This window comes from Narcine bancroftii, chromosome 8 (genome assembly GCF_036971445.1).
Source record: "Narcine bancroftii isolate sNarBan1 chromosome 8, sNarBan1.hap1, whole genome shotgun sequence".
NCBI classification, from domain to species: Eukaryota; Metazoa; Chordata; class Chondrichthyes; order Torpediniformes; family Narcinidae; genus Narcine; species Narcine bancroftii.
The window spans coordinates 25754676-25776254 of record NC_091476.1 but is presented as its reverse complement, the minus strand read 5'-3'; the positions used below and the strand labels follow the sequence as shown (position 1 = coordinate 25776254).

Genomic DNA, 21579 nt, shown 5'->3' with positions numbered 1-21579 from the left:
ATGAAACAAAATAGAAATTGAAGTACGAGAGACAAAAAAGTCGATCATCATTACAGAGTTTAAAAGAGGACTATGAATTGAAATTGTTGCGGTCAATATCAGAATCAGGAAGATTGAAAGTCTAATGAAGAGGAATGAGCTTTTCTTTGGGTTGATTACAACTGTTTGGGTGGGTGATGTTAGGTCTGCTTTGTTCGAGAATGAGTGAGTCAGACACCAGACTGAGTCGAAATCAAGGTTCTTTATTACCGGATTGTAACACTTGCAACTAACAGTGTTAGTTGGAGAAGGCGCATTCTGCCGTTATCATCAAGTGGTGTTTTTTTTATACCTCAGGACACGCACTTAGTAAATTATCATACCATTACATTGTCCAATGAATTAGCTGTTGCTACCCTTCTCTGTTAGTCTGCTGCACATCATTCTTGTTAGTGCCAAGCTTATCTTGAGTGTACAAGGTCACATCTGCATCTTGTTACGGCCCAGCACTGGGTGACTCCTTCTTCATTCCCAGCTCATGATGTTTTTACCTAACAATGATGAAAGAGAAGACAGAACCATTTTAGTTCCTACTAAGACCGAGGTGGGTTGGGGGGGGAGAGGAAAGAGAGGAGGAACACTTATTTTTTTCTACCATTTTTGCCAACTATGGCAGGTTAGCTGGCTCTTGCTGGTATCACTCTTATGAAATTTAGATCTGCAACACATTTAAATTTCAAGTTGGCTGTTGTCTAGCTTCTTTAATACACTTCCTTTAAGGTACTAGAATTATTTACTCCATAATATAATACGTACAAATTTTGAAAACCAAGAATAAACCAAGTTCAAATATTCCATTAAGATGACTTTCAGTTCAAGCAAGTCTGATGGGCATGAGTAGATATCCTGTAGCAAATCTATTGCCATTGTCATTCTTCCATCTCAGTTGATGAGCTACTTAGCAGAAATGAGAAGATTAAATGCAGCCCTATCCATGAAATTATATCACCATGAAGCTCAAACCAAGTTGAAGAGTAATTGATTAGTTCACAGACAATTTAGCCAGATTATATCCCATTTGTCATTTATCCGGCATTTGTTATTAAGTGAAGCTTGGTTAAGTGGCGTAATTCTGTTTGATGTATAGTAGAAGATGCTGATCCTGAGTTTGTTTTGTAAAAGGTGGCATTAAATTGTTCCAATTTGCATTAATGTCAATATATGAAAAACTTACTTGAGACCTTGTTTCAGATTCAAAAACTTGTTTGTTTTCAGCTACCCATTTAATTATTTCTATATTGATGTTTTCCTTTAGCATTTTACAAATATTTAATCTAAACATGTAGCTTTTGAAGGATTTAATTAAATAACAATGAAATGGTCTTGTTAGAAATCTATATTTTCATAATCTCTGCAGAAGTCATTAAAGAGATAACACTGAGAATTACAAATGTATTTACATGGTAAAGATGTGCTGCAATAGTTGAGGTTAATAACTTTATTTTATTCATAGTAAATAACGCATCACTTTTCAAACACAATATTTCACTAAAAATACATACTTGCTTCCCTTCACATCTGAAATGATTCAATTTGTAGTACTCCAAATTCTTTTTAAGGAAAGTTGTTCTGCACTGTAGGAAAAAAAGTTCAATACAATTCTTATTTAAAATCTGAAAAACTTACCAAATTATCCATTTTAATATACTGGAAAGGATTTCAAAGTTATTACTGTATTGAAATCCGCTTCTCATTTAACAGGACTTGATTAATATAATAAGCACCCACAAACACTTAACTATCATCATCTGTTACAGCAGGAGGGCTTTGTAAATCAGTCTGGATTCATCATTGAACTGAACTTAGGAAAAATGGAACCAGCATGTTAGGAGAAACATTGCTGCATATTAAATGACTTTGAACTTCTCTGTATATAAGATGTTGGGCTCAGCTGTAGTGCACCTTCAGCATAATTGGCCTGCAGATATTTCATGTCAGGCCTCCACCTCGAGGATTGAAAACTTAAAATTTATCTATCACAGCAGCCCTAAAAGACTGCTCCAGCATTGCATTCATATCGAGCAGTGCCTAGTAGCGCCCTCCGGATCCAATGGAGGCAGGGGGATTGGTGCTGTAGTGGCAGAGCAATGGCAGTCTTCCCTACCCATAATTCCCCATGCGGCTGGAACCACTGTGTTTCCTTGAACAGTTCCAGCTGTGTGGGGGATTATGGGTAGAGAGTGGCCCCGAAGGCTGAAGCAGTCTGTGCCAGGTCCCATGACCTGACAGCTCCCAACCGCCTTGAGGGGATCATAGAGAGAGAGAAAGAAAGAGAGGGGTGAGTGGGGAGAAGGTCGTGGGATGATGGTGTAATCAGCCTGCCTCTAACTAGCCGTTTGCAGCGGCTGGCTGTACATTCAGGTCAGGCGGTGGAGCACAGCTCTCCACCGATTATCCTTCCTTGAGAAGGGTTGGAATTGGTGCCGCGGAGCATTCAGAAAGGTACGTCTTTAGGCGCAAGGGTGAAGAACCTCCGCCTTTACAGATGGTGTTTTCCCTGCTTGAAAATGCCTATTCCTGGTCCTGTCACATATGAGATGATATAAAAAAGGACTGGAATTTAATCTGAAGACACTGCATGTTTTGAGCTGGGAGAATATGATTTTGTGTATTTACTGGCATGGACAAACCAGTATAATTTGTTGGGGGGAAAAAAATTAAGCATTTTAGCATTGAATTTTTCTTATGTTTACATAAAATGTAAGACACAAGAGCAACTTGTCCGTGAACTACTCTTTGCAGATGATGCCGCTTTAGTTGCCCATTCAGAGCCAGCTCTTCAGCGCTTGACGTCCTGTTTTACGGAAACTGCCAAAATGTTTGGCCTGGAAGTCAGCCTGAAGAAAACTGAGGTCCTCCATCAGCCAGCTCCCCACCATGACTACCAGCCCCCCCACATCTCCATCGGGCACACAAAACTCAAAACGGTCAACCAGTTTACCTATCTCGGCTGCACCATTTCATCGGATGCAAGGATCGACAATGAGATACACAACAGACTTGCCAAGGCAAATAGCACCTTTGGAAGACTAGACAAAAGAGTCTGGAAAAACAACCAACTGAAAAACCTCACAAAGATTAGCGTATACAGAGCCGTTGTCATACCCACACTCCTGTTCGGCTCTGAATCATGGGTCCTCTACCGGCATCACCTACGGCTCCTAGGATGCTTCCACCAGCGTTGTCTCCGCTCCATCCTCAACATTCATTAGAGTGACTTCATCTCCAACATCGAAGTACTCGAGATGGCAGAGGCCGACAGCATCAAATCCACGCTGCTGAAGATCAAACTGCGCTGGGTAGGTCACGTCTCCAGAATGGAGGACCATCGCCTTCCCAAGATCGTGTTATATGGCAAGCTCTACACTGGCCACTGAGACAGAGGTGCACCAAAGAAGAGGTATAAGGACTGCCTAAAGAAATCTCTTGGTGCCTGCCACATTGACCACCGCCAGTGGGCTTATCTCGCCTCAAACCGTGCATCTTGGCACCTCACAGTTCGGCGGGCAGCAACCTCCTTTGAAGAAGACTGCAGAGCCCACCTCACCGACAAAAGACAAAGGAGAAAAAACCCAACACCCAACTCCAACCAACCAATTTTCCCTTGCAACCGTGTCTGTCTGTCCCGCATCGGACTTGTCAGCCACAAACAAGCCTGCAGCTGACGTGGACATTACCCCTCTATAAATCTTCGTCCATGAAGCCAAGCCAAAGAAAGAAATTAAACCAATGCCAAGGAGTTCCTTTTGAAGGTTTTTGATTTTCCTAGTGTGCAAAACCAATGAAGTTATCAGCATATCTATTCATTTTGTACATTTTCTGTTTGAAGAACCACTTCACTTTGGGTTAAATTTTAGCATTTTCCACATCTAATGTCCACTAATCCTGTTCAAGATTTCAAACTGACCTGTAGAGTGCAATTAAAAAGTTGAAACATTATATTTTTAGCTAAATGTCACTTTGTGGGCGAAAACCTGGTAAGTCTGCATAAGAATTCAAGAACAGCTGCTACCCCTCCACTATCAGACTCCTCAACAACAAATTCATTTAAGCACTCTTGACTTTTGGACTTTCCCCCTTACCCCCCTCTCTGTATTGCAGTTTAATAACATTTTTTATCTGATTACATATGGATATTGATTAGTTTTTTTACATTACTAATAAGTGGTAGTTATGCCTTGCGCGCAGGTAAAAGGATCTCAGGGTTGTAATTCATGTATATCCTCTGACAATTACTAAATAATCTCCACATCAAACATAGTATTGGTCAGAAAGGTGGAATTGACTTCAGTGGGTAAATTTATAATTGAAAGGGAGATATTGATGGGATAAAAGATGGCAGAGGATTGCCAAGCAAGTGATGAGTTGCAGAAACAGGCCCTTCAGCCCATCAAGTCAGCAGTGACTATCAAGCAGCCATATCAAGACCAATTTTGCTCTCCACCCATCGCATCATCGTTCCTGAGCTTCTATAATTTATTGACCCACAAGGGGTCATGTATAGTGTTCAATTAATCTATCAACCTGTGTACCTTTGATGTGGAAGGAAACTGGAGCACCTGAGGAAATCGATGAAGTTACTCCAGAGAGCATGCAAGAATCTGGATAACTGGGGGAACAGCTACTTTGTGCTGCCCAGCAGCACAGTAACAGAACCTCTATCTTTCATCGCCAAACATTAATTCCAATGCTGATGTGGCAGTGAGGTCATGCAAAACTGGTGCCAGCTAGGTTTCCTGATTAACTCAAACTTTTAGTGATGCTGTTCTTTATGAAAATTGGATAGCATGTATAAATCCTGAGCACCCATGAATATGCATATAATTCATTAATGGTTTTTAACTGCAGTATCAGCAATATGTGTTCAAGCAAAAATTGGATCTTTGTAGATTTAATATGGATCAATGCTTTAATTAACTTTAGTACAAAATGCTTGACAAAGGGTTTTCCCTTTCTAGATATTGTAGGTTGAACAGGCCTATTTGAACATTTTCTGGAGTATATCCCAAGGTTTATTCAAATGTTTGTTTTTTCTGAGCTTAAACTCTACTGCCTTTTCAATACACTGTTACTCATTAGTAGCAGAGGAACAAATTGTGTGGGGATTAAAATAAGTTGCCATTATCTTACCTAGTGATCACAACTAATGCTGAATACAATTCACATCATCTCAGCTCCTTCTGTCGTTTAACCTGTAATATTTTCAATGATGAAATCTTGTACACACATCTCCCAGTCTTAGACTCTTATCTAAATGGAAGCAAAACAGTTCAGTAAAGCGTGTCCCACATAAATACCAATAGAACAAGGCATCCCTCAAAAGGAACTAACCTGTTATCCTTGATCTTTTTATAAGTATTTTCTGTCTGTTCGAGATAGCATTCAAAACATGGTGTAGAAACTTTACCATTTTTTGTACTGAGCATGAGAGATCGTAATTTGCATGAGTTGAAAATCATTTCTGGAATTTCATTTCCAGAATTTGGCTTAATTGAATTTTATTTCTGTAATTTTGAAGTCAATGTACACACACGTATGTACAATAAAAGTTTTCTCCTCTGGGTTTCTGGTTCTACATCTGTGCTAATGGCATAAACTCAACTTCACACCAAATATTTTTTTACCCTTTGACAATTGCATTGGTCTCCTTGACAAATATCTCACCCAAAATAATTTGCATTTTCTTTGGGGTTAAATATTGGAATGAGCATTTTTTTTGTCATCTTTAGTCTTCTCTCACCATCCTTTTATTACATGATATACATTAAATTCTTATACTTTTGTATATTATTTCAGAATTGGTTTGCTTGTAAGAAGCTCCATTCAACACATACCAGACTCGAGCATTAGTTATACATGATGAAAAATGCAAAGCATCAAAATCTTCAATGCATTCATTGTTTGACAATTATTTCTGAGTCAACTTGCAATCACTACAAAAAAAAACATTTTCTATGTTACAGATTGGGTTAATAAAAATTATGATTAAAATTGTCTTTAAAAGGTAGATTGTGGGGCTTTAGTTTTGGTATTAGTTTAAAACAGATACTAACATTTCACAAAAGACATCTCATTTGAAATGCAAGAGCTATGCAAAAGCAGAGTCTTCATGTCCACAGTGGCATTACAGAAACTTTGAAAAATGCCATGGTGACTTCACAAGTGTTAATTGGATTGATGTCATGCAAAAAAATGGACTGTTGTCTTTTAAGGCTCAGAAACTGATTTTAGTGCCAGCGATCCAAATCTGGTTGAAGGTTGCTAATCTTAGAGGGGCCACATGCTTTTTGCAAACAGAGAGGATAAATAAACAGGTGATTTCTCTTTGGAGAAAGGTCAGTTTACATCAGGAGTTGCTAGTGGAGGCTGCAAGCTTTGCACTCCTAGAAGACCTCATTTGAAGACAGGTTCTGAGTTCTCAACCTTTGTAGTCAATTACAAGAGGAAGTGGCTGGTTAATGAGTTTCTCCTGGAACAGGGGAAAAAAAACTCTCTGGTAACCTCAAAGAAGAGGTTTTTTTTTGGAAAAGCCATGAGTTTCTTTGGCAAGACACTGAAGTGGCTGATTGAAGATCAGTTTGTGTGTGTGTCCAATGAACAACAAATGTCTGTCTCTCTCTCTCTGAAACCAACCAAGACCTTCCTTTGCAGTAACTATTTAAGTACCAGAGCCTGGTGAAGATCATAAATGTTAAATTCTGTGCAGTGTGAAAATTGCCTAATACCAGTGAACTTAAGAGAAGTGGAAAGTGAATGATTGGACAGTGAAACAAAGAACTTTCCTGAACGCGTGCACATTACATACACGTGTGCTTAGAATTAGAAGGGGGTTGTTAGGTTAAAAATAAAATCAATATACAACTTATTATGTCTGAAGAAAATTAAAAGCAACTTTTAAGTAACCATTGTCTTGGTGAATTTCTGTTGCTGCGCTATTTTTCGAATCCTCTGTGCTCGTAACAGTTATACAAATTTAATAACGGTATTAACAGTAAGTGAAGACATTTCGAGGGAACCATATGAAATTATAATAATCTGTTTGATACATTAATATCTTGTCCACTTTTTTAATGTCTATTGTTGGTGTCACATGGCTTATCTATTTATTTAACACATTTTTAAAACTAATTTTAAGTCATTAAATGTGTAATAAAACAGTCTTTCATTTTTATCATTACAACTAAAGCAGGAAATGGCTTTAGAGAATTGTTAGTTAAAAAGCACACTTAAAAAGCATTTGGCTAAACTAAAATGAAGACGAATGCATTGTTATGGACGGAATGCAGGAAGCTGGGGCTCTGAAATATAAATGGAAACCACTGAAAATACCCAAAACAGTTAAATCAGTGCCACTGGATCTATAAATGGTTTGAGTTGGCCATTCTTTTGTGATGAACACCATATCTTTAAACAAGAAACGTCAGCTTAAATCTTAACTCTGTTTTTCTCTCGAGATCCTGTCTGATTCACTGAGGATGAATATTTTCTGTTTATATCTTGCCTGCAACATTTGGTTTTTTTTTTCCCCTCGCTCAAATTCAGAGTGGATTTTCAATATTTTCTGTCAATAGGGATCCCTCTTTGGACACAAATGTAAGATATACTTATTAAATTGCTTAAAGATGCAATACAGCAGTCAACCTCTAGCCTAATGACTTCAGAAGGCAAACACATGCAGCTAATTACCCCAGAAAAGATGAATGGCTAGTGCAGAAGGGTCTAAACCAGCCATTCTCAGCAATAGACCCAAGAACTCTGCTCAAGGTTCATGGGACCCCCTCCCTGTGAAGCAGTCAAGTATTGGTTTCTTCGTACTCTTTTCCTACTAACTACATTAAAAATATTTATGTTACACGAGGTGAAAAGAAAACATGGGTTTTGCTTAAATGTGCTGTAGCACATCAGGGGGTGGGGTGGGGGGGGGAGGGTGGAGCATGGAGCCCCCACTGAGAATGGCAGAATTAAGGAAAGGGCAAACTGCTGGTTCAGTCATTGAGCTGAAATGATCAGTATTTTGTTTTTATTTCAGAATTCTGGCATTCCCATACTTCACTTCCAAACCAGCCATTCTCAACTTTTTTTGGCTGTGGCGTTCTTAAGACTCCTCAAAGTTAATGGGCCACATTCCCTGTGAAGCAGTTGTTTAGTTGGTTTCTTCTCTCCTATCCGTGTACACAATGCTTCCCCCCATTAAGGATTTCAGTCCGCAGTCCCCTCTTTAATGTGCTGTGGTCCCTAGGGAGGCCATCGTAGCACCCCAGTTGAGAAGAGCAGCTCCAAACTATGTCATCTAACACTTAGTATTCGAAGAAGACTTGTATGTCTGACATTCTGACTTAGAATTTCTGCTTTGACAGCAAAAAGTATGAAAAAAAAAACACCATACCCCTTCAAAATGTTCCCAACCTGAGCTTCTACTCAAAATGATTGGCTTGACTGCAAAATCTACACAGGAATGGGGAGTTGACAGAGATGAGGAAGAAAAATAAGATTGATGTAGTTGTAATAAAGGTGGTGCTGGACAAGATGGGCTGAATGACCTACTCCATGCTCTATTACCAAATAATCTTGATTAAAACAAATAGCAACACAGTTATTCTTAGCACTTTATAGTGATGTTGGCTAGAGCACAGGCTACTACAAATATTTATGAAGCATATTTTGAAATTATTTAATCCACTAAGCTCTAACTACATGTTTATAAATATATTTAAAGAGACTCTCCTTGTAACTCTTTTGGTAAAGCACAATTTAAAATATACCTACTATACCTGCCTTAGGTTCTGCTGTTGAACTGGAGGAGCTGCTTTACTGGGTCTCAGCTACAAATGAAACAATAATTCAGGGATTGGCTAAATTGTTACAGGTGTTAATGTAAAATTGTTTTCACACTAATGGCCGATGTGCAGTCAAAATGTACACAATCCAACAATTAGGTAACTGACAGTATCAATGACTAGCCAATATAATTCCAACCTTAATCACTGCCATTTCAATAGGTTTGGAAAAACTGTTTCATGTTTCTAATCTGGTTTCTGTAATGTACGGTTGAACCCAGTATCCTTCCTGCATAGAATGGAAAAGCAATGATGAACAGTCACCCTCAAATTGTCAAAATATAGTGAAACACACCAAAAACTAGAGTCTCACATTTTAATCACCTGAATGTTCATTGTTCAATGCACAGCATTTCAGTGGCAAAGTGACAATGAGGGACATAAACATACAGCACAATTACAGGCCATTTTGGACCACGAGTCCATGTCGCCCATTTAAACCCAATTAACCTACAACTGCCGATATGTTTCAAGAGGAAACTGGAACACCCAGAGGAAACCCACACAGACAGACAGTGCGGGATTCAAACCTTGGTCCCAACTGTGCCGCCCAAATGACAATTTTAATTCCTTCCAGATAACTATCGGTAATCCATGGTTTAGGAAGGGATATGGAAGGTTAATGATACTCAATGGTTAAAATAAACTTGGGGGAAAAAAAATGTACCAGAAGATTCTTCAACAACCAGTGAATGAGAATTCATGAATAACAATCCAATTTGAGCAATGAAGAAATTTTATTTACATAGGAGAATAAGACAAGTCAACATAAATGGCACCTCTGAGTTAGTTCTCATCCTATTGGAATGCATTATAAAACATATTCATTGAACATTCAGTGCCCTGTAAAATCTCCATAACTATCCTTGCTCAACTCATTGATCAATCCATCTTTCTCTGTTAATTGTGGTCATACAATTACTTAATTTTGCACTCGTGTAACTGACCAGTTAATAAATGCTTTTATGCTGGTGACACACGCATCCCACATGCAGAAGTTATCAACTAGGCATCTTCAAACCTTAAAGGAGAGACTGAGCATTGAGATTTATCTTGCTGCTGAATATTTACATATTCACATGGAGAAAAATAATTTAAAACGTAGGGTACAGGAAAGCAGCATAATTTTTATTTCTGCTTATTGGAACAAATTCACTGACTGAAGTAAAACGGAACTGACTTGACTTTAAATAGTAAAAGGACACTCAGTTTACTTGCAAATCACCTTTATATTAACTTCTCTTTGATCAGTCCCTGTGACCGTCTCTTTCTCTATAACGACTGCCATTGTTGTGTTTATTTCTCCTTTTGTCACTCTCACAATCTGAACCCCACTCCTTGTTGCGATCATTCTTCCTTTGCTTGACTTGGTCATTATATTTGTTATCAAACCTCTCTTCTCTCCGCATTTTCTCTCGTTGATAGGTCTGCCTTTCCTCATCATGTCTTGCCTCTCTCCCATCACTGTAGTTGCATCTCGAGTCCTTCCCTGTCCTTTCTCGAATGTTTTGATGGCTTCCTCGTCTTTCTTCCCTCTCTGCATACCGAGATTGACTTCCCTCATTCCATTTCTCTCTATTTCGCATTTCATCAACTCCATCTGAGTGCTTTCTTTCATTTGTTGTTCCACTTTGGTCATTACTGCAGCTTCCATGAGAGTCTCGATGTACATTAACATACTTCTCATACTCTGCATCGTCTCGTTCCCTCTTGATTCGCATTGGGGGTAGAATTGAATGACTTTGGCTACTGATCTTGGTGCATTGCTTGGAGACTTGTTCTTCTTTTCCTGGCTTGATTTTTTTCTTTTTTTCTTTCTTTCTCTTTTTTTTCTTTTCTAGAGAACAAAAATGTACCCATTATTCTTGGGAGATCAAGCAAATTAAAACTCTGCACTTGATGCCAATCTCAGGAAATCACCTACTTTAAATTTTTAATTTAGACGTACAGTACAGTAACAGGCTGTCTCGACCCACAAATCCATGCTGCCAATTACATCCAATTAAACTACACCCACCTGTACGTTTTGGAGGGTGGGAGGAAACTGGAGCACCCAAAGAAAACCCACAGACATGGGGGTTAACGTACAAAGTTCCTCCAGACAGCGGCACATTTGATCTGTAACAGCACTGCACTAGCCAATGCACTAACTATGCCACCATATTACCATGGCAACAATTTTTTTTTAAACTTATTGATATAATTTGATACAGTTCCCACTCAATCAGAGATAACGAGTGGTCTTGATCTGTTGTAGTTGTAAAAGTCCAATTTTCCTTGCCAGATAATTCATCAACCAAGTGTTGAATTAAAGTAATTGATAGAAAGATTAGAGAGAAGATGGGGGGGCGGGGGGAAATTTCATTCAGAGACCTGAAGGTTTTAAATCAATTGATTATAAAAAAGTAGATATGCCTCACGTGTCATAATCTACAAAGCAATCAATCATATGCAGGAACATTTGGAATTAAGCAGGATTTTTCTTCCTTCATTGGCTGCAGACAGAAACAGAAAATAGGCACATCTTTCCACCTGTTGAGCCTGCTCTGCCATTCAATACTCTCGTGATAGATCATCTACCTTAATACTACATTCCCATTCTCTTCTGATGTAGAATCGCTACCTCACAGATCCAGCCACCAGCATTCAATTGTGACTTCTGCTGCTGTGTGTCTGGATTTTTCATTGCGATACATAAAAGTACTGGAGAAACTCAGCAGGTCACACAGCATCTATGGGAACCAAAGTTTCAGGCCTGAGCCCTTCGTTGAGGTGTGGGGAAAAAGCAGTCAGGCGTCTGAATAGAAGGTAGCGGGGGAACAAAAAGCAGGTGAAATGGTTTCCACATCGCAAAGATGTGTGGGTTGGTAGGTTAACTACTGTTGTAAATTATCTTAACTGTGTAAGTGAGTGGTAGAACCTGTGGTAATTGTTGGGAATTTGAAGTATCCAATGGAACTATCAATGGATTAGGGTGGATGGATGATGGATGGTCAGCGTAGATATGGTCTCCATGCGGTCGAACTCCAGTTTGATAATCTCTTTTTCCATCATCTTCATGGATATCTTTTAGTATGCTGGGATGCAGATTATCAAGGCATTGGGATTTCTTGGCCTTCTGTTCCATTAGTTTCTTCAGTATTATTTTATATCAATATTGATTTTGTAATTTCTCTTTTCATGGGCCATAATGAGAAGTTATGGTAATCGGATCCTTTGTGTGCCAAGAGTACAATGGTGATATTCAGTCACCACAAAGGAGTACCTCCCAACAAACATTTGAAAAATTATATCCCTTAAAGTTAACTCATTCATTCCCTTTGCATACCTTTTTTCCGTTTTTTAGATGGCACCTCAGTAGTCTCGTCGGTGGACTCTGAAGATGGTGATGCTGGGAGAGGTGCTTTTGGTGCACAGCCTTCCTCTCTCAGTGTTCGCGTCACATCACCAATATCATCGTCATCTTTTGGTGGGCGGTAATTGATCACATGGTCAACACGGATTGTCCTTCCCTTAATCTAAAAGGAGAATATATGTAGGTTACAAGAACAGGATCCATTTGGCCTGATACATTGTTCAGCAGAGAATTCAAATTTATATCTATCCCTCTTTCCCACAACATTCAGTCTCCACTGAACTTCATTCATTCAACTGCAGAAACCAGCTGCTAATTGGGTAGAATAATTAGCGGCTGTAATTCTGTTGGTGGAACAGAATGAAAGACAGAATCTTGGAAGTGTTCTTTCTCAAAGCATCTTAATTTTTTTCAAAACAATCTTAACAGGTACATGAACATCAAGGCTAGTCAAATCACATCCCTCTCAGACAAAAGGTGCAAAAGATATTAAAGACTATTGATAATTCCTATTCTGGCTCTCCTTTACACAGTAACAGTACAACATGGATTGAACCCAAAGTAGCTCACATCTAAATTAGTATTTGTAAGTTTCAGAAATAAAACTGCTGTTAGTCAAAAGTTAATACTGTAAAAGTCCAAAAATCCAGACCATCCGAGAATCCGGACCCTCAAATTTTTTAAATTTAGTGGGCTTTTGTGAGCATGAATGTGTACACAAGTGCCACAGTGCCAACAAGCGGCCATGTTTAATACGGGTAATCTTAACCATATAGCCACTTACAGCACAGAACAGGCCAGTTCGGCCCTACTAGTCCATGCTGTAACAAATTCCCACCCTCCTAGTCCCACTGAATATCACTGTATGCCATATTTTTCTTTTCCAATGTTCATTTTTAAACATAATTTCAAGCATTACATGCTCTTTTTTTGAAGTGAAACAAATTTATGTTTACATTTTTGTCAAGTGTTGACTTTATTTTTCTTTAACACTTGATAAATGAAGCTAATGTATAAACTATAAAAATGTATGTGGTCATCTCTATTCCTTCTTAAAGTTGTATCTTAAAAGTACCGCCCGAGAATCCAGAATATCCAAACCAACCCAATCTCCAAGCAGACCTGATTTTAGGATGTTTTCTGTATATAGCAGCTGTTCTCAACCTTTTTCTTTCCACTCACATACCACTTTAAGTATTCCCTATACCATAGGTGCTCTGTGATTAGTAAGGGATTGCTCAAGGTGGTACATGGGTGGAAAGAAAACGTTTGAAACCACTATTTTAATCATACCTAATTGACTCATTATGTGCATGGTTTCATAACTCCAAAGGAAATGGGACAATTTTACTGAAGCAAAATATTTCAGTACCAATTGGGTCCAGAGCAGTGATTCTCCACCTTCCCTTCCCACCACCATACCGACTTAAGCAATCACTTACTAATCACAGAACACCCATGGCATCAAGTGGTATGGGAGTGGAAAGAAAAAGGTTGAGAACCACTGGTATTTAGTATGCTTTTTAAATGACCGAGTGCAAATAAATTACCTTGCATTTCACACTAGAAAAGGGTGAAGAATGGCCACCTACACATGATTCACAGAGAAATCATATGATCGCATTCTGACTTCTACACCCACCTTGATTCCATTAAAGTTGTCCACAGCCAAAATGGTGCTCCTTTGATCTTCATAGCAGACAAAGCAGAAGCCTTTTGATTTCCCAGTCTTCTTGTCTCGAACGAGATTGATATTAACAATCTCGCCATACCTGTCACAAGAAAATTAATGGTTCACCGAATATCGTCCTCTCTAACTGTTGCTTGATCAAGTTTTGTTCATCAGCAACTCCACAGTAATCCCATCAGTAACCGTTTACAGCACGGAAACAAAATCCTTTCAATCAGCTTGATTAGAAGGGGTTCACCTCTGACCTTTTTCTTACCCACCTCCACTCTCTTGGGAGGGGATGAGGAGAAGCAGAGGTCAGAAAGGTAAACTAGGCAAACCACTGTTGACTATCCTCAAAGGACCCCACCCCCCCCCCCACCCCCCACACACACACACCTCACCCAGGCTATGCCCTCTTCACTGCTACCATTGGGGAAAAAGGTACAGGAGTCTGAAGACAAACACTCAGTGGCACAATGACAGCTTATTCCCCATTTACTTCAGATTCCTGATTAAACAATGAACCACAGACACTGCCTTACTTTGATTTTTTTCCTTGCACTATTTTTATGTATTTTGCAAGGTGGTCGATATCAATGTTTGCACGGTGATGCTGTCGCAAAGCAACAAATTTTGTGACACGTTCATGGTACTAAATTCTGATTCCGAGTCCTGTTGCCACCTCTGTGCATTCTTGTTGGAAATCACATCTCTACCTCTACACACACTCCATCAGACAGTCCGGTCCACCCCATAATTTGTTCCTCCATCTATCCTTTTTTTCTACACCACGCTCCCCATCTTGTCTGACCAGTCTCGCCACCTTACAGTCTTAATTTCCACACTCATACCTTGCAGAGCCCAGCCCTTCTCATGGCCTTGCTTTTCATGTCATCTCAGCTAACTTTGCCAATTGCAAATCTCTTTGCCTTCCTTCTTGTGTCAGTTTTTAAACATTTTTCTGACTACGCAGTAACTTACTCTTGCTCGTTCCATGGATTGATTTGAAATGTTTTACCACATTATATGTACTGTCCAATTAAAGACTGGTAATCTAATAGGACCACAGCTGACACATTGTTGTAGGGCTGGGCTGACGCTGAAGCACACAGTTGAGGGAGTATCCAGGACAACATTAGGTTTCTGATTTTTTTTAAACCAGCACCCATCAAGTTTGGTAGAGGATTTACTGTATAAAACACTGCTATCAAATTGCCATGGTGTTGCAGCTGTGAAATAGTGCCACCTAAAGGGAGAAAACTGGATTACATACCCACACCAAAAACATAAAACTGATAAAGCACACATTGACCCCTTCAAAGAACTTTAGAAATTGCTGGAAGAACCAGCCTTTAAAAGGCCCTCATGAGTGCTGTGATATTCAACATGCACTGCTACTTTTCTGCACTTAATCCATACTTTTTGATTCTTTCTTTTCTTTCTTCTTTGGCTTGGCTTTGCGGACGAAGATTTATGGAGGGGTAATGTCCACGTCAGCTGCAGGCTCGTTTGTGGCTGACAAGTCCGATGCGGGACAGGCAGACACGGTTGCAGCGGTTGCAAGGGAAAATGGGTTGGTTGGGGTTGGGTGTTGGGTTTTCACAATGTCCAAATATCTACCAATCTCTATTTTAAATGCATTAAATGGCAAAGCCTACATAGTTCCTGACTCGATGGGGACAATATGAACTTTAAACTACATTGTACCTCTCACAACAAAGGCAGATATGTACAAGAGTGATCTCTGAGAAATAATCCCTGTTGCAACATGAGAAATGAGGCAGACAACTTATTCAAAATAATGTTTGCTGAACAGCTGTTCCATATTGAAGACAAAGAATTAGCTCAATCCTGTACTTATTATCAGGAGGTCCAAGATGAGCAGAGGGGGGAGCCATTACAATTAATCTCTACTATTATCAAGGTGGGAAAAAAAAACCACTGTTAAGTGCTTGGGGAAATAACAAATGATGGTAGATTGAGTTTAGATGTGCTTCTCCTATGGTTTACTATCTTGGTGTTTCTGTCAGGATGTGGATCGTTCACTAGCTGGGTACACTTGTGTAACTTGCAAGAATAATATTTGTAGTTTCAGCAGGGCAAAGATGAAAAATACTTACTGTGAAAACACACAGATAATATCCCCTTCTGTTAACTCATACGGCAAGCCGCCTAGAGAAAGAATAGAGAAAGTGAATGCTTCCAGACAAAAATCAAACATTCACATCTAATGCCAACTTTACTGCAAACATATATGTATTTATTTTTAAACACAGCCGCTGTGTTCCAAGAAATTATTCCAAATTCATGGAACGCAGTCTGTATAAAAAGATCAGAACGGAAATTAATGACTCATTCCTGTTCCGAAATTTTACCTGCTCCCCTAGGTATTATTGCAGACTGCCTGCAGTCTAAACTGAACTACAGGTGTTCCGCAACAATGGGCTAATGTATACGACATAATGGGCAATGTCAACCTATGTCCAGCCTATGTAGGTACTGCAAGGTGGTATTTAATTGAAACATGGTAATGTCAGTACCCAGGTGTGAACCGACACTCCGGAAGTTAAATGTGAAAGTTGACAATGGAAAAATAATGTTCTTTATACGTAAAAAGCATAAAATGGACTGTTACAACTAGGTTAGCCTCAGTAAATGCAAAATCTGGCGTTGATGGTCAACACAATTTACAATAGAAATACACAACGAAGGAAACAATTAGCAATCTATTGCCAAGTGATTATTCTCAAAGCATAGAACAAAGCAGTTTCTCAATTGCAGAAAACTTTTTACACCTCTTTCAGCCCAACTTTATTCCTCCTGTTACTGTTATCTTTCATTTTGCATGATCATTCCTTTTTGTCATTTAATCTCCATGCTTTCCACTAGTCCAAAGAGAAGACGCTTTCTTTATTTCCTTCTCCCCATTTTTTTTTGCATCCTCAAAGCTATTCATTTCTAATTATGTCTGATCTCCCAACTGATATTTCTCTCCATAGATCCAGAGTAGTGCCAGCATTTTCTTTTTTCGATCATGTGCTTAATTATCTGACTCCAATAATTGTCTGAGGAAGCAAAAATTATAAAATTTGCCTAGTTTAAGGTAAACATTTCCTAACGGATAAACACCTCAATTACTTAATTGAGAAAGCTTCTGAAAACAATAGGTTACAGTAAATTCCCTAATTTAGTAAACCCTTATCAATGTTATGAAATTATCCTAAAGCCTTCCTCTGCAGCTAGAGGTCAACCCAATTAGATGGTGAAGAGGTTGAATACCAGGGATTATAGAAAGATTGAGCTGCAAAACATGAGTTACAGTGGGCTCTTTTTATTCATTGCACGATAGTCATGGGGCTGAGGAATACATTTATTTCAGCACAGAAAAATATGGTGCAGAAGTAAAAAAGAATACAGCTCAATCTATTTGAATTCTTAGAAAGTTTACTTCAAAAAGTACGCTATTGTATAAGTTATGGAAATGAAGTAACGCTCTATTTAAAAATGCCAAACCACGATAAAAGTAAAATAGCTTCAAGCACTGCTTCAAATCATTGAGACTGTTGCCACATATTTTTTTTTTTTTAAATCGGAGATGATTTAGTGTGTAAGAGTTGGCAAGAGCCTAATAAAACATCATGCATGAACCCAAAACAGATTTGTAGTTTTAGTAGGATCAGTCTTGAATCCCACTTACACTTGGAAAATGTATTTGGAGTTCATTCACAAACAAAACAGATGGTAGATAGAAATCAAAGCTGATGTGTGGGATCATAGCCATAATCAATCATGAATACAGCAAATTAACACATTGGTATGAATTAGCACAAATCCCTAACTCTCACTTTCTACTCAAAAATCCAAAATTACAACACAGTATAGCCCCTTCTTCCCTCGATGTTGTGCCGACCTATATATTCCTTCCAAAAAAGGTACTAAGCCCTTCCTACCTCATAATCCTTTATTTTTATTTCATTCTTAAATGCCCCTAATGTTTCAGCCTCCACCACCACTCCCTGAGAGACATTCCAGGCACCTACAAGTCTCTGTGTAAAAACGTACCCCTGATGTTTCCCCTAAACTTTCCACCCTTCACTTTGTACAGATGTCCTCTGCTGTTTCCTCTTCCTGCCTCATGGCTTTGCCATTGGCATTGGCTATCCACCTAATGTATGCCTTTCAGAATCTTGAAGACCTCTATTAACTCTCTTCTCATGATTCTTCACTCCAAAGAGAAAAGTCCTCGCTCCGCTTACCTTGCCTCACAAGACAAACTCCAATTCATGCAAATTCCTGGTAAATCTCCTCTGCACCCTTGCCATAGCTTCCACATCCTTCACATAATGAGATCAGAATTGAACATTCTACTTGAAATGTGGTTCCACCAGCGATTTGTAGAGTTCCAACGTGATCTCTCGACTCTTGAACTCAATCCACTTATTAATGAAGCCCAGCATTCCATAGGCCTTCTTAGCTATCCTAGCAACCTGTGCAGCACCTTGAGAGATATATGGATTTGGACCACAAGGTCCCTCTGTTCCTGCATACTGTTAAGTAACCCTGTTCTCAGCCTTCTGCTTTGACTTTGCAAAATGCACCACCTCACACTTATCCGGATTGAACTCCATCTGCCACTTTTCTGCCCAACTCCACATCGTGTCTATATCCTTTTGTAACCTTCGACAACCTTCAGCACCATCCACAACACCTCCAATCTTTGTGTCATCCACAAACTTACTGACCCATCCTTCCGCTTCTTCATATAGGTCATTTATAAAAATCATAAAGAGCAGGGGTCCCAGAACAGTTCCCTGCAGAACTCCAATACAGGTGCTCATCCCTTTATCTGCAAGTCCAAAACCAGAAACCAAACATATTTTCCATGGATGTTATGTGCTCACCAAACATGATCCGACACGACCCACGGTCAACTCATGCATAATCCCATGTTAGTCCACGTCGTTAATTAGTGAAACATGAGGGAATGCTTATTTTATAAATGCCACCAGAAAAAAAAGAGTCCAGCCCCCCGTGTTCAGCAGCGTCATATCCACTCCTGACGTCCAGTGCTGCCACAACTTCCCCCTATGCAGAGCCATGTGTCTTTGCTTTGCGCAAATCTGTACCACTGCCATTTTAATTCCAAAATCCGAAATAATCCGAAAACCAAAGTGTCTGGTCCCAAAGATTTTGGATAAAAGGTTAGCCACCTTTAGTCATTGACCAGGCAAATTATGTTCAATACACTACTACTCTCTGCTTTCTATATACTAGCCAATTATTAATCCACATAGCCAAGGTTCCATGGATCCCATACCTTTGTGAATGAGTCTCTTATGGGGGACCTTACATTTATAGAAAATGATGTCCAAATGAGTTTGGAAATAAACGTTCATGCATTTGAGGCTTAGTCATCTCAATATGTATTATTTCGATATTAAATAAGCCAATACCATCAGCCCACAAGTTTCTGTGGCCACCAGAAGGCTGCAGAAGGTTACTACACTCACCCAGGAAGATCCATGCACTGTCCTTGTACTCTGAGTGCCAAGAGACTTTATCTTGAATGCCTAGTTCTGCCTCTCTTTCATTTAATTCATTGATGAGCTTCACTTTTGTGAGTGGACTAAGGGGGTTTAAAAAAAAGATGATTACAAACAAGTCTTCCAAAGGAAACAGCCATCCACTGAGTTGACAAACTTCTTGTCCTGACAACTGAATCAAAGGTAATTATAGTATACAGTAATTGTATTCCCATTCTTTTACTGACCACATATTTCTTCAATTCTTCTAATTTTTAAACCACATTTTTATCACTTCTAAACTTTGTATTTCCAGAAAAGCAATCAGTCTAGCTGATTCAAGGTAGATGAGGAGGTAGTCTGTCTGGTTTTGGATACAATGTTTTCTCATAAAATTAAACAGATCTGAATAAAGGGCTGAGAAAATATTTGCACAAGAACCCTTAAAATACACACCCCCAACACACACACGCCCCCCCTCACCCAACACACACCCCCTCCACACCCAACACACACCCCCAACACACACACACACACGTCCCCCCCTCACCCAACACACACGTACTCCCCACACTCAACACACACACACCCCTCCACACCCAACACACACACACCCCTCCACACCCAACACACACACACCCCTCCACACCCAACACACACACACACACACACCCCAACACACACACCCCCCACACTCAACACACACGCCCCCCCACACTCAACACACACGCCCTCCTCCACACCCAACACACACACACACCCCCAACACACACGCCCCCCTCCACACACACACACCCCCAACACACACACCCCCAACACACACACACCCCCAACACACACACACCCCCAACACACACACACCCCCAACACACACGCCCCCCTCCACACCCAACACACACACCCCCAACACACACACACACCCAACACACACACACACCCAACACACACACACCCCCAACACACACACACCCCCAACACACACGCCCCCCCAACACACACGCCCCCCAACACACACGCCCCCCCAACACACACGCCCCCCAACACACACGCCCCCCAACACACACGCCCCCCCAACACACACGCCCCCCCAACACACACACACACCCCCAACACACACGCCCCCTCCACACCCAACACACACACACACACACACACACAAGCCAACATCCCCCTCTACACCTAGACCCCCTCCACATCCACACCCCTAACACACACACTCAGCCATTCACCTTCCTTCCCCGGCCTTGCCCACCCTTCAGATCTTCCCCCTGATCCTGGCGGACGAGGCGGGGGGGGGGGGGGAGGGTGGGAGAGATTTCCTCCCCGCGGACGGGCCTTCACCTGCGCCAACAACTTCCGCCCCGCGTCAGGCGCGCGATCCGCTCGCTTTAGCGAACGGAGAGTCCCCTCGCCAGCAGCTTGGAGTTTCTTACTCACTTCATCTTGCCGCCAGCCCCACTTCACGGGACCCCGCAGCGGGAGAACCGCTCATCAGGCGACCGGGCAGCTCCGCCGACACCGCCACCCCGCGGCGGGGCGTGCTCCTTGCAGGCGTGGCCAGTGGGCGGCCGCCCCTTCTCCAGGACGTGTCGAGTGACTGGTGCCTTCGTGGAACCCCTGCTCAGATTATTGGGTGGTGGATGCCTCCGACAGCCCCAGGGAAAGGTTCAGAGAACAGGGGCAATGATGTGAAATGCAATAGATCAAAGTTGTCAAGAAACAAACTAGAGCAGAAAAGAGGGTTGACCTGAAAGGGTTTGATTTGAATTGAAATGTTTATTGTTACCTGTACCGGCATCTAATTAAAAACCTGTTCTGTGTGCTATCCAGGCAAGTCAATTCATGCAGTAGGTAGTGCAGTGGTAAGTCAACTAAAGTGCCGGGTGCTGTGTTACAGGAGGTCAAAGAGTGCAGGGTATAAGAGAAAAGTGTATAGCAGGCAAGGGTGTCATATTTTACCAGTGAAAGATCCACTTCAGCAGGATCTTTTTTGGTTATGAGTCACATCCAGAAAAATAGAAGGAGTCACAGGCCAAACAATATTAAGCCCGGTACTTTTCGATCAGTTACACTGCAACAAAAATGGTGCTTTGAGACCAGAAAACCCCTGTGCCATTGAAAATTGATTTTTTATCAAAATTGCTATGCGACACA

The 21579-nt window shown here is 40.5% G+C and overlaps 1 protein-coding gene across 4 annotated transcripts; it reads right to left on the bottom strand.

Moving 5' to 3' along the window:
* Positions 1-222: 222 nt before the first annotated feature.
* Positions 223-20964, bottom strand: rbmx2 (RNA binding motif protein X-linked 2). 4 transcript variants are annotated; one of them, XR_011342967.1, is made up of 11 exons: positions 20863-20964; positions 19414-19529; positions 16024-16075; positions 13874-14003; positions 12205-12394; positions 10102-10713; positions 9016-9105; positions 8811-8861; positions 5170-5289; positions 1542-1613; positions 223-530 (listed from the first exon to the last, which is right to left on the bottom strand). XR_011342967.1 is itself a non-coding variant. In XM_069893267.1 (6 exons), exons 1-6 carry the CDS (start codon positions 20865-20867, stop codon positions 10124-10126), a joined length of 1083 nt encoding a protein of 360 aa, XP_069749368.1. In that variant the 5' UTR covers positions 20868-20964; the 3' UTR covers positions 9595-10123. The 4 variants fall into 4 exon arrangements, 1 of the variants encoding a protein (XP_069749368.1); XR_011342966.1 differs by lacking the exon at positions 8811-8861; XR_011342968.1 differs by lacking the exons at positions 8811-8861; positions 9016-9105.
* Between the last annotated feature and the right edge of the window lie 615 nt (positions 20965-21579).